Here is a 14529-nt window from a genome sequence, read left to right as displayed (position 1 = left end):
AAAGATTAAGTGCCACACCTAGTGGCTGAAGGAAGTAGAGCATTCCCATGCTTGTGTTCCAGGGGGGTGGATAGATATTCCTATAAATGCCCACCTATATTGTTCTCAAATCTGGTTCTCCCTGTTATTGAATTTCATGACTAATTTTTGGAAATTATTATATTACTCATTTATTCTCTTCCTTTGCACTGACACATTGCCAGTCCGTTTCCTCTTTCCCAACAAGGTGAGATGGTCCTGATGGAAGGGGCTGTCTACCCTGATGAGGCCAAATGAAAAGCTAAGGAAAGGGGAGAGAAATGCAATGATTTATTCTTGCTCTGTAAATAAACTCAAACCTTCTGCAGTGATGATCATTAGTTTCTGAAGAGGGGGAGGATGGAGGGAATATTAAAGTAGTGTCAGAAGAAAGTGCTAAAAGTGTGTATGTTTGTGTGTGGAAGAGTATTAGACTTTTATTTGAATATTTAAGACATGGATAGTAAAACAACATTATTGCATCTTGTTTGATTTGAATCTTTAAAGGATATTCAAGATGGTTTATAACCTTAAAGCCACTGTTTCTACCACAGACAGACAAAAAGCAAAGGAAGGGGGGAAAAAAAGCATGAACTTTTTTCCTCCCTAATGAGGATCCAACTTTTTATTTTTGTGCTCACTAGGACCCAGAGGCAACCGAACCGGCCCAGAATGGCTAAGTAAGTGCGCCCTGGGGGCGGCTGGCTGGGTGGTTTGGGGTTGGGATGGAGGGGAAAAGGGTGAAGAAGAGGGGAGGGGTGTGTGTGTGTGGAGGGGTGTCTGTCCGCAACATCTTAAATAAGAGGAAACACAAATGTAGAGCGAGATCTCCCGCACGTGACAGCGACGCGCCGCTATATGAGGGCAAAAAGGCGCAGCAAGCATCAGGACCAGTCTGGAGTCAGCAGCGCGCGCAGGAACACACTCACACACATACACACTCGTTCCGAAAGCAAAGGGACACGTGTGTCTTTTTTTGTTTGTTTCTGTTGCGCTACAGGACGGGCTGAAGAAGCAGCAGGTAAAAACGAGCTTTTTAACCAGAGCTGAAGGAAAGAAGAAAAAAAAAACATCCCTCCCTCCCACTTTTTTCTCTCTCCCCTCCACCACCACCTCTTTCTTCTTGGACCTCAGACGCACGTTCTTCCCACAGACAGAGAGGGATGCTGCACGTTATTCCCGAACTTCACTTGCACTCAGAGGGAACCTAGAAGTGGACCGGAGCGAAGTTCGAGTGAGCGGCATTTGGGCGCGTTTTTTTGTTTTTGTTTTGTGAAACAGAAACAGAAAAGGGGCAGATTTGGAACCGCGCGCTCTGCGTCTGCATCTGTTCCAAGGTGGAAGGTGTTGATTTCGTTACTGTCTTATCAAACCTTTTGGTTTTCTCCCCCCAGAACGGACACTTTTATTTACTGATAGGAGGACCAGCGCGCTCCTTAAAATGATTCCAGCCGGCGGCGTGATGCCGAGTCGCATCTCGTCTTATGTTTGACATTTGAGGAGCAAATCAAGCAGCTGGAGGAGGACATCACCAAGGCAGTGAATACATCTTATTAATCCCGGCTGGTGCGTTTTCCTTTTTTTCTTTTCTTTTTTTCTTCTTTTTATTGGAGTCCGACCATCAGACCGCCGTCCAGATGCAGTTTCGACTCTTCTCTTTTGCGCTGATCGTTTTGAACTGTATGGAATACAGCAACTGTCAGGCGCCGTCCCACCGCTGGAGGAGAAGCAAAAGAGGTAAGAACTGCTGCATCCAGGGGGGTGACACTCACAGACACTTTAAGAGTTTGTGCCACAGAGAGATATTAGCCCATAAGCAGAGATTGGGTGCGTTAAAGTAAAAAAAACAAAAATGGCATCAAAATGTGTATTAAGCCGCAGGTGAGGATTCAGAAGGCTGGAGAATTCTCCAGAAATTCACACCTAGAAAAAAAACTCAAAAACCAAAGCCACAGATCGTTTCATCAGCATCTTATGTAACTTATTCATCTTTGTAAAGAAAGATTTTCCGCCTCATTTAACGATTTCAGGGGCATGAGTCGGTGCGTAAAACGCGCGTAAAAGTAGCCACGTTTGTTGTCCAAATTTAGTAAGAAAACCCAGGCTTTAAAAGCACGTGTTTGACTTGTTTCAATAAATCTACGTGTAAAACATTTCAAAGAAAATGCTAATGATTCGTTTTAATGTGAAATGGATGGAATAGAAATCATTAAATTAAAGGGAACCCAGAGCTGAAATCGCACATCTCCACCCCAAAGTCCTTAAGCTGGTTTTAATTGATCTCATAACCACTTTGAACAGTTGGTCGGAAAGCAACACAACAGGAGTCCAGACATTGGGGGGGGGGGGGGGGGGGGGATCAGCCCCTTTGTAAATACTGGTCTTTACTCGTAATGAATGAGGAGACAGTCGGATTAGGAGTGTGGCCCCCGCGGAGCACTCCTCACACCCCTGACATAACACATCTCCCGATGGGTGACCACGAGAAGAGGGGTTTGTCAGAGCTGTACAGCAGGAACAACAACAACAAAAAAAAAAAACTCACGGAAGAATGTGTGTGTGTATATATGTGTATGTGTGTGGTGTTTTAAATTCTAAAGCAATCACAGATTTAATCATATGCGCTGCGTGCCAAAGGGGGGAAACCTCCACACACTCTCTCTGCGAGCCCTCCGCTGCCCATCTGCAAATAATCAGGCAATCACTGCGGGGTACTGGCACACACGTTTTTTAGCTCCTCTGCGTGGTTCTCTGTGCACTATGTGATCTGGCATGTCTGATTCATTTTCCCAAAGAACTGTTAAAAAAACTGAAACCCCCCCCCCCCAAAAAAAATGCAGACAGCATATTTATCTTTAGGTGGTTCTTTATCTTTGTGTGTGAGTTTGGTGGGGGGTGGGGGGGTTAACAAGTAGGGATGAGATCAAGAGGTTAACTTGCACAGTTGACCTCAAGAACAGCTTGGAAGGTGGTTGCAGGCAGCTCTAACAAAGAATGTCAGTATAAAGCAGTTCAGATGTGTACAAGTTTTGCCCTTGCAAAATTATTAAAAGTGTATATGTGTGTGTTTGTGGAAAAGGGGGACATTGGAACAAACAGTGGCGGCTGGACAAGTTTTTTAGCATTTGCTTCCTTCCTTTATTTATCACAGTTGTATTAAAAGAAGCACGTGTAAGAAATCATTGCACAAAAGGCTCCAAAACGCTTGAAAATGTTTCTAACCCCAAAGCTTTCTGTGACAGATTTATATACAGCCTGCCTGGCGTAAAGAGGGAACCGTCACAGGACTGCCGAGTGCCCTTCCGAAACCCAAGTTTGGCCACACTTCAGTCCCCGGGCATCACTGTTCTGAGCGAAACACATCCTGCATAACTTAACAAATGCCTGACACGGGTGTTTTTGTCATTGATAATGTTGCCACATGACCTGAGTGAAGTGTAAAGGATGGAGACGCCAGGGGATGTCAAGGCATAAAACAGCCCGTGTGTGTGTGTGTGTGTGAGTTCAGCAAGATTGGGATCTTTGTGCGGTTTCTGGGCTGATCTTGTCTTGCTCGCACACAGCATGGCACGACCCAGCAACCCATTTGGCTGTGGTAACGTTCATGTTTTAAAATGTGAAACAGATGACGAAACGTATTAAATTTACACCTCCTTACCCCTTATCCTGCCCATTAGTAACAGGAAAACGATGCCAATGAGCCCTGCTATGATATCATAGCAAGACACAAGGGTATTACTTTTCGTTTTTATTCTCTGGCTAATGATGCCACCTGCTGACTACATAAAATCAAGGCTGAGTAGCAGCACTGCCTGAAAGAGCAGGGTTCCACACAGTGGGGCCCTAAGAGGTTTAAACAGGTAATGAATAGGTAATACCAGTCAAGAGTGGTAAAAAGTTGCCCTGTGATACTGTTAACCCTTCCTCATCTGGCAGGAAATCACAAATATGAATTCCCAGAAGGCTCCGGCATGTTTCAGATCATATTCAGCTGCGCAGTCTGTTACTCAGCTGCAATTCCAGATGTGTTTGAAGGACAGAAGTGCCTAGATGAGACCCGTGATGAATGTCAGGATAGAGGAAGTAAGATCAGAAATACATGACATCTTGTACTGCTGTTAAAAGTCAGCCACACGGGTGCATGTGGTGTTTTGTTGATGCCTAAAATCACAAAACTAGTTAACATTTGGAGATCATTTTTTAGAGGAGTACAAAAAAAATTTGACTTTGCAAACTTGATATTTTATAGGGTTGAGTTTCTTTTTCATTTTAAATTGATGAAAGAACAAAAATATTTGAAATGAGTGTTGTTCTTGGTTGAAAAAAAATTTCATTTAAGATCCTCAGAGGCTGTCATGCTACTCACACGGAGCGTCTTCTTTTCTTTCTAAGCCCTGGAAATCAGGCCTCTGTGCTGAAAGCTCACACCGAGTCCCAGGTTTGTGGGTGTATAAGTGTTAATGTTGGAACCCAGCACTTCGGTGCAATATTATACGTTGATTAAGTGCCTGAGGGGGACAAGAGGGAACTCTCCAAGAAGCTGTTTTAAAATCAGCCTTGCCATTCTTGCCTTTGGAAAAAAAAAAAAAAAAAGTGGGAAAAGTCCCGCTGGTGGCTTGTCTCTTTAACAAGGCCTTCTCACATGATGCCACTCTAATCCAGGTGATTTTCACCTTGTGTTCTTATTCTGTCCCAAAAAAATTAATTTCTACTTTATTAATACCACACACAAAATTGGTCACCTCGCAGAAATGTTGAAACGCCATTTATGTTTTGAAAGCGTGGACTTTTTTTTTTTGTTTCTGCAATTCAGGGGCTTGTTGCTGGTTGAGCAGAGACGAGGCAGAGGCTTTTTTTTTTTTAGGGGGTTACGAGGACGGCATATTTAAGCAGATCAGCTGGAAATGGCAGAATGTGAACAGCATCACCTGAGAGGGATTACAGCGAGCTGAGTCTTGACCTGAGCCCGAGCTTCGGCATCAAAACAGAGCTCTGTCTTTTCTCTCCCAGGCCCCATCAGCCAAGCTTCCATAAGCGCATTTTGCGAGTGTGTGTGTGTGTGTGGTTGTGTATGAGTGGGATGGAAAAAAAAATAAGAGAGTACAACAACAGGTGGATATTCTTAGTGATCATGACATGGGATCCACAATGACGGACACGCTTCCATTTCCCTTACCCTGCCCCACCTTCCTGACCAGTCATATCTTAGGTAGCATCATTGGCGTTAAGGACAATGAATCACTTATGTACTGATAAATCACATTAGTCTGCGCCGACCTTCCAACACTACGGAAAGACTGGCTCCTTGTTTGAGTTGTGTGTGGATCCTGGCCTGTAGCGCAGGTCCTGCTCAGAGTCACAGCGGTATCGGATGAAGCCCAAGAAAGGTTCTTCAGTGCTTCTGTGCCACATTACACTGTCAAAAAAAAAAAAAAAAACAGCAAGGGGGGGAAAAACATGCAGTGGTATGAACTTTCTTCTTAAGAGGGATATAAAGAGAAAGTCTTTCAGAACAAGATTAATCGGTTTTATTTCATTTATTGAGTTATGTCAGGGAAAGATTATCTCTCTGAAAAATGTTCATTTTTGACTGATTGGTCGTTTATCCCTTGTTTTCATGCATTATAAAGACAAACTAGAAAATTTTAGAGGAATTTCTTAAGAGTGCCAATACAGCTACAGCCAAAAATTCCAACATTCATCAGCGTTCTTCTACAAAGCTCAATAATGATTTAGGACTTTTGTAATAATCTAAGCTGACAAAATGTGGACAAATTTGATATATAAATTGTATGAGAAGTGCCAAGAGAACCAAGATCAAAAGAAATATTAAAGCAGCTGCCAGTGGCTTATTAGGGTCACCGTGGTAACTACAAACCTGCGTTTGTCACTCCCTGACACGCTTAATAAAACAGGCAGACAGAAACGCAGACTGAATATTATGCTTTAGGCAAACAGTCGCTGTGTAAAAACATTACGTTGTCTATATGCCTGAGTTGTAAGTGGCAGAAACGTCCGGTCATCACACGTCCATTTTTGTCTACAGAGTTTCATAAATTAGATTTGACAAGTTAAAAAGATCCTTCACTTCCAGTTTTATTCTTTTCATATTCTTTGTTTGGAGTTTTCAATGTTTCACAGGAGGAATGGCGACTCAAAAATTGTGACAAAAACAAAAGAATAAAGTTCAAACAGTAATGTACATTAGCACTAATTAATTAGGTGGTATTCATTTTCAGCTGTCAACTCTGTTTCATATAGATAGAAAAGGTTGTTTGGTAAAACCTCTAATATTTTGAAACATAACAGTGAAAAAATTATCATCCTTAGACCTTCAGTTTTTTATGGTATCTACTCTTACACCCTCAGTCGTGGTTATTGCTTGTGTTAGCAAAGCAAAGTGCCGAACAGATTTATATATATATATATATATGTATATATATATATATTTAACCACTTTTTATCACACTATAATGTTCATTTTTTTCAGAAATGTCAAATGAAATGATATTATTGTATGAAATCCTATAATTTGTTCTATATTTCCTCCCAGTGATTGGAAACTCCTGCACACGAGACAAAAACTCCTGTGTCCTGCTGGGGTTTTGTGAATAGTTTTGCAAACCTCACCTTTTCCCACTCTCCACTGCGTACTCCCCTGCAGCAGTAACACCGTACCATGTTTCCTTATAAAGTTACTAAAAATGACCAGCCAATTTGCTCTGATTCTCTCAAGTTTATGGGGTTGTAAAGACTCTAACAGTGGGAATAGTTTTTGTTAAGTGCCACACATAAAACAGCAACACAAAAGGAATTAAAAAAAAAAACCCACAGGCGCTTCACAGGTAGGAGAGCTGCCCAGAGCCAGAGATGGAACCCTTCAGGCTTACAAGGAAATGCACTTCCAGACTGATTTCCTCTTACATGACCAACACACATCTTTAAAACAATCTAACAAAGAGCTGTTTGGAGGTAATGGTGTTAGCACAATAGACATCTATTATATCTTTTTCAGTCTAATCCTGGGAATTGTTAAAATAAGCTCTTTCCTTTTTACTGATTACAAAGGAAAGCAAGTAAAATGATCTTAGAGAGAGATTTGAAGGAAAACGCCTTTTACTTTTGCAAAGTTTGATACAAAGATTAATAACTCTGACGGTGTAATAAACGAAGGTTGAAGCTGTCAGTCATTTAGCTCAGTTCTGCAGAAATAAAAAAGCTAAACTCCATCTGAAGTAAACAAATTCTGGTCTTTAGTAGTTGAACTTACTAGTTAACCAAAAAAGTATTATTTGGTAAATGAAAATTAGTGTTTTTTTCTTTTAAAGTTGGAATGTGTCATGAGTATTCAGTATCTTACCTGTTGTAGATGACAATCAGTCCAATCAGTTTGGTTGAATCAGGGAGGAATTGTCACAGTAGAGTCAAGCTTTTACAGCTACTTTGAGTGGAGCCTTTTTATTTGCAAATTCCCACCATCTAGAATAACTAAAAGTCTAAACTTTTAGGCTAAACGTGTTTGGCTTGGAAGGTTTCTGCATTTTCTACATTTAATAGGATTATATTAAATGTTTTAGAGCACGTCAGTTTTATATCAGGTAGTTGTTTACTTGTTCATTACTTTCCTAAACAATCCATGTATGTTGCCATGTGTATGTAGCATAAATATATCATGTGAGTCTGTCAGGAGTTGTTTTTACTTTCTGAAGCCTGCATCACAGTGGGCTGTGACTGTTAGCCACTAGTTAAAAGAAAACCCATTAAAATTGCAAGAAAATATGCAATTTTTCACTTAGAATTACAAATTAAATTGGTACTTATGACACAATTGTGCACACACACAACTGCTAAAATATTCCAACATTCTTGAGAATAATGTGCAATTTTTTTTGTTGCAATTTAGTCCCAAAGTGTCCTAATTATGTCTCAGTTATGTCTCAATTTGATCACAATTTATTCTCTTTTTGTCTCCAATCAGTCACAATTTGGTTTCAATAGGTTGCCAAACTTTCCCAAAGTCATCTCACATTTTTTTGCACTTTCTGACTTGTAAAAAGCTAAAAAGGGAAGGGTTCTAAATACCTGCAACTACTCTGACTATTTTGAGAGGAAATTTGTCTGGCAAGTATTTTGTACATGCTCAAAATTTCAGCAACACAAGTGTGAGACCCTACGACTCACTCGAGGAAACTGAGTACTCCTGTAAACATTTTGGAAATTCACTCACAAATGCTGTTTGCAATTTGTCTCCATTAGCTGCAGCCCAATGAAATACAATCTTAACTAACATGTTTTTCTAAAAAAAGAGAAAAACAAACTACATGTTAAATTATATTTATAATTATATATAAATTATTGATCTTCTCATTATCTACCCTGACAAAGGGGTGTCATTTTCACTTTTCACTTGTTGTTACTTTTTCTGAGTTGTTGTTTTGGGATAAGACAGGAGGTAATGAGTCACTGCTGATTAGTGGAAAGGAACAATGAGCCACCTGAGCATAGGTTTAAATAGTCACAAAGTGTAAAAATATTTCATATATCACTCATTCAAACTGCTAGAAAACATTTGGATTTGAGCTGGTTTAAGTAGCAGAAATTGACTCTTCTATGAGCCCTGTTCTAAGTAGCTGACACCCCGACGACTCCATAAAAACTCCCCAGTGGTAATCCACACTAATGTTTGTGTATTGCCAGTAAGATTATGACTAATTATAAGTACTCTACAGAACCCCACATGAAACACAAACACAAATGTTAAAGAATACATTAGGCAAGGTACTTAAACGGCTATTTGTGGGATATTGTTGGAGTAGTTGAATTTCTCTTTTCCTTTAGACCCACATAACATCTGATAATCATTCTGACTATCTTTTCTAAATGAGTTTTTCCAATATGGTCCCAATAAAGTGCTTTAAAACTGATCATAGCGTGTAAAAATTGGCACCATTTAAGCAAATCCAGGTTCTTTTACTCGTTGTAATCTGTCAGCAAAACAACTCTAGTGCAAAGCATCACCGACCATACCAGCCTGATGTAAAAAAAAATGGCAAACTGCACACAGTATGACAACACAAGCCAAATATTTATTTTCATGTTCACCTCAACAGAGCCTCAGAGTTTGTGTATCTCTTCACCCTGTGAGAAGGTTTATTTTCAGTGATATAAATTGTTTTTTGCAAGTGGATAAAAGTCCAAAAACACAGAAAAGACTACACAAAAAAAGTAGCCCATGTGCTCATAACTAAGGTCTTAATGTCTAATGTTTCAAAAACAGGCCACACTGCATCTGCTCTCACTTGGTCTGTCAGTGTGCTCCTCTGTGTGCATGTTGACTTGCATTGAGCTGCAAAGGCTGGAAATTTAAAACTTAAGGAGGCCCCTTGAAATAATATACGCACACAACGCACACTTTAGACTGGCTTGATGCTAAAAGTTGTTTGCATCAATGCCTGTTCAAATGGCTGTAACATCAGGGATGTATGAGGCTGGAGATCACTAATTCTGGGCCCACCCCTTAACACTCAACAGATGGACAAAACTCCCACCCACCCCTCACCCCAACTCCTTGCCTTTATGGGACCTCTAATTATGCTTACATGCCACATCAAAATAAAGCTCAGCATGCGATGCCTTCGCTATGGAGAGGAAGTGAGTTGGTCAGATGCAATAAAGCCTCTCTCTTTGGAGCTTGCCTATTATTGGGTGGCCTGAGAAAGGACATGGAGAGGTAAAGGTGCCGCTGCCCTTGCTGTCACCTGCTGACCCTTTAAAGGATTCTGCCAAGGCCATCTGTAAAAAAGGAGGATTATGTGTATCTTCCTGCAAGAAAATGGAATATATGATCATATAAAGGCCCCCGTCCACACAGGAACTATGGTTTTTTTTATTGTCTCAGTCTTGCATCCACATGGAAATGGAGTTTTAGGGTGCATTCACACCAGCCCTGTTTAGTCCGCTTTAATCAAGCTCAAAATCGTTTGTCTAGAAATTCCTAGTTTGTTTGGGGAGGTGTGAACAAGCAATTGAACTCTGATGCGGACCAAAAAAGCGAACTCTGGTTGACCAAAAAACCTAGGTCTTGGTTTGGTTGAAGTGAACTCTGGTGCGGTTTGAATGCATATGCAAAAGCGAGTAGACCAGAGACCACTCCAAAAGCAGGACGTGGACTATAGCACAGGGTCTTCTGGGTAAAAACAACCAAAACAAACACACATTTCTACCACTAGCCGGAGAAAAGGCTTGTGGTCAGACATGGAGACAAAACAGAAATTCTAAAACTGCTAAAATTTGACACTACCCCATTGTTGTTTACTTTTCCAGAAGAAGGAAGTTGCACTCAGTGTCTTCTTCAGAGGTTTTGTGTTGTTTCCTTCAGTAGTTATTGGTGCAGCGCCACCACAGGCGAGGAGGGGAACAGGTTGCTCAAAGGGTTTGGCTTGATTGACTCGTTGCAGTGTGAATGAGAACCACAGCAGCTGAAAATGGAACAAATGTTGCAATTTTGGTCCCCAATCAAACTGAGTCTACCAGACTATCAGGTGTGAATGCAGCCTTAGAAGCCCCAAAACAGAAGTTTTTCCAGAGTTCAAAAATCTTGAAACACTACACTTGCATTTTTGTGTAGACAGTAATGGTGTACAATAGTGTAGAAATTGATATAAATCCAATACCAAGTAAATATGGGGCCATTATTGCAGATCAGTGAACAAATCAGTGGTCTGCGGCAGTTTGTTTCAGCAATGCGTGAGTAAATCCTGTAGTTTAACGTGACACAAAGTAAAAGTTTACTTCATCGCCAGTCCACAAAAAGGATTTGTTTTTTTACTTGTATTCACCATCCTTGTCTTTTTCTTCCTATTGTTTATAGATTAGACTCAAAGTGTAAGCTTTATGTACATGCGCCCTGTTTCCTGTTTTTATTGCAGCGGTATAGCACCACATACAGGCTTGGCATAGTTACTACAGTGTTTTGAGTCATTTTCTTCATTTCCGTGTCAATTCAAACATCTCCAGAAACAATGCCAAGTTTACAAGCATATTTTCAGAAACAAGAAAAAAAATTGTTTTGGTAAAACAGGATTTCTGCATTTACAAGGCCTAAATAAAACACCTATGTTTATGTGGATTTGTAGCTTAATATTTAAATTTTATTATTGATCTATTTAAGGTACTGTAAGCACCCTCTGTAATAGCTATGTTATGGTTTTAGCTTAAATTAACGTTAATTGAGCATCCCTAACTTAAATGAAGTCTCTACTGAGGAATTCATGAATGAGTTGGGACATGAACTTCAACTGACACATCATGTGAAGACTAGACTGGATATTTTTTTGGTTTGTTTCATTTAGACATGGAGCTATGTTGTGTATATCTGAGTGCTCAGGCCTTGTGGTATGAGGAGAGAAAGGCCTCATGGCTTCCCGTGGCGTGCAGAAGCACCCGGTGTGTTTTTAATCAGCAACAAGGCTGGGAGTCATTATTGGGTCTTGATGCTTAGCTCATTGTCTCTCTGACTCCCTCTGTGAAGAAAGGCGATGGCAGAGAGGGAAGATGATAGGGAAAAAAGCATGTAAAGTTTTGTGGTCAAAGCAAAGATGAGACTTGAGGGTTTGAACAGAGGATGCACAGAATTCTGCTTCATCTGTGTATTATCTGAACAAATCAACAAAATTATAGGTATGTTTTATCATGAAAGATGCACGGTGTAACAGTTATCTTCTTGATGCATCAGAACAATTTCAATATTTTATTTAAACAATGCCTAGCTAACAAACCAGCATCTGAGTACCATCATGGAAAGATAAGCCTCTGCATGGCATGTATCACCAGGAGATTGAGGAAGTGGTTGGTATCATAAAATCCTACCAGTGGTTACAGAGAGCTGGACTGAAGAACAGCACAGAGGCACTAATCATGGCAGCACAAGAGTAATAGAGGCTGGGGTCTACCATACCAGAAAGGACCTAAGATGCAGGTTGTACAAAGCTGCCCCTGAGACAGTCCAGCACAATGATGGGATGTATGATGCAAGCAGGTAAAGCGTACATGGAACGCCATAACCAAGAGGTTGGAATAGTGTACAGGAACATCTGTACTGAGTATGGACCGGAAGTCCCATAGTCAAAGTGGGAGGCTCCACAAAGGGTGTAGAAGAATAGCAGGGCTAAGATACTGTGGGACTTCTGGATCCAGACTGACAAACAGGTATTGGATTGCAAACTGGACATTGTGGTGGTCAAAAGCTACAGAAAAAAGCAGTGATGACACTAACTTACTTTTTATAGCAGAAGAACAGCCAAACTAAAACAGCAAATCTATAGTTCATAAATCCAAGGACAAGCAAAATGCGCTAAAAGCAGTGAAAATAATTTAGAAGGGATACAACACTACAAGCCATACTTTTGCCACATTAAACATAGGCAATAATTCCTAATTTATCTAAAATTATGTTTTGACAAGCAGGTAAGGACCTATAGTGTACATAACTTCAAAATGTTGGAGTGTTCTTCATTATCATGATACTGAATGTCAGATGGTTTTCTTTAGGACTCCTCTGGGGTTATGGTCTAGCTCAGATTAGGTGCTTTTGATAGATTAGCTATAGTAGTTTTTAGGGGTTTCCTGTGTGAAATTTTGCTTGGCACCAGGTAGTTGCTTTTAATAAACAGCAAATGGGGTGGAATGAAGCAGCAAATTGATTGCTTATCCAGGATGGTGTTTTCAGTGACACATGTTTGTTGTGGTAAAGAGAGACTGAGCAAAAACTTTCAATTTACCAATAGATCAAACCTTTAACCCTCACCTATGGTCATCAGTATTATTGTCACCAAAAGAGTGAGCTTTTTATATACAAACACCTGAACTTATTTAGGGCATTTTGATGATCAAGCTTGACAAAATAGTTTAAAAAAGATCTTGGGACTTCCAACTCAACCTAGTTTATTTACAATAAAGTGGTAGAAAATGTATAAATGGAACAACCAGTAAAGAATTATATATATATATATATATATTTTTTTTTTCTTTATCTATATATATATAAAAAAAAAACATGGGTTTGGATTACAGGACTTCTTGAGAAACCCCTCTAGTTTCACTGAATATATATAAATGGTCTCTTTCTACAGCCAACCAGTTTGGTGCAATTTGGTGACTAAAACCCATGATCTCTGTATATTATTTAAAATAAATCCTTTGAATGCATGACAGACATGCCTCGGACTTCCCTCACACATCTGGCAAAAAAAGACATTGAAATCAGAGTTAAATCTACAAGATTTGTGCATAATTAAAAAAAACAAACAAACACATTTTCACATTAACTTTAAATTTTTCACCAACAATTTTTTTTTGTCCATCATCAGTTCCTAATCCTGTTTATAGAGCACTGAAACACAACTTTGACAGTGACAAATTTAAGCAGAAAAAGCAGAAAAACAAAGAACTCCATTAACATTTCTCAAATTCCTCATCTTTTTTACCCCCTCCGGTCACACACTTGTGTTACAACTTGGCGTACTTCTCCTAAACGTGATATTATTTTATTTGGACTGGAGCCAGGTCTCAGGAGCAGCGACCTTAGCTGTGTAAACAGCTGTCACCAGCAGGATTCAGAACTAATAGGTATCTGTGGACTGGGGTCACACGTAGTTTACATGTTTACTAGCTAATGGCTTTAGAGATGGCACTGCCTTTACGCTGTAGTGAAAACTAGTAAAGTATAAGTGACAAAATGGGACTGGTTAGCATCAGTGAAGTACATGAATGCATAGTTGCATATGAACAGCCAGAGCAATAAATTCTTAAAAAGAGCTGATAGAGTAAATTCAGGGGCTGAGATGTTTTTTTTCAAAGAATGCCAATGTAGTGTGTACAAGATAGCCATTAAAGGACATGTCTAACTTTAATGTGACCATAGATTGATACTCTTGATGACCTTGTGCCATAAATTTGCATGCATGGTCAGTGTTTTAAAATTGCAACCATTAAGGCCTTCATTAGAAGCTCACTTTAAGGGACATTAAACAGATGTTTGCCCCTGAATAACAAAATTACATGGATGAAATTAATGGCTGTGACCCAGCACATGGGAAAGGTCCTATCAAATTGACAACAATCGCTCCCTTTCAAGTATGTGTCCTGCGGTCATTCCGTAGAAATTAGGGAATGACTGAATTGAGAAATCTTTTAACAATGAAATGATAAATGTTCCATATACAGTAACTGGTACAAACTTGAAGTTAAGAAAGCTTTTTAGGCTATATGGACAAAAACAAAATCATAAAGCATCTTTCTCTACTTGACAGTACAGAAACTTAAAGAAATGAAACTGGCATTCCTAGCATATTGTGCATCACCTTCCATGCCAAAGTTCTTGTGTGATCTGTTTTTTTGATGGAGAAGACTATCAGCTACTAACACGCCAAATTTTAGCTCAGTATCTGTGCTAACAGACAGACAAACAAGTGAAGAAACACTTAGGCAATTACTGTACATCATAGAAATGCT

The 14529-nt window shown here is 39.8% G+C and overlaps 1 protein-coding gene across 1 annotated transcript in view; it reads left to right on the top strand.

Annotated features, from left to right (window-relative positions):
• The first annotated feature begins 843 nt into the window (after window positions 1-843).
• Window positions 844-14529, top strand: part of rspo2 (R-spondin 2) — a 63835-nt gene continuing 50149 nt past the window's right edge. The window contains exon 1 of the mRNA XM_017413114.3: window positions 844-1755. Coding sequence (XP_017268603.1) covers window positions 1656-1755 — 100 coding nt within the window. The 5' untranslated portion in view covers window positions 844-1655. The remainder of the gene's footprint in view (window positions 1756-14529) is intronic.

Source organism: Kryptolebias marmoratus, linkage group LG16 (assembly GCF_001649575.2).
Source record: "Kryptolebias marmoratus isolate JLee-2015 linkage group LG16, ASM164957v2, whole genome shotgun sequence".
Lineage (NCBI taxonomy): Eukaryota > Metazoa > Chordata > Actinopteri > Cyprinodontiformes > Rivulidae > Kryptolebias > Kryptolebias marmoratus.
Note: the sequence above shows the minus strand (reverse complement) of the source record. Positions and strands in the feature narration are given on the sequence as shown.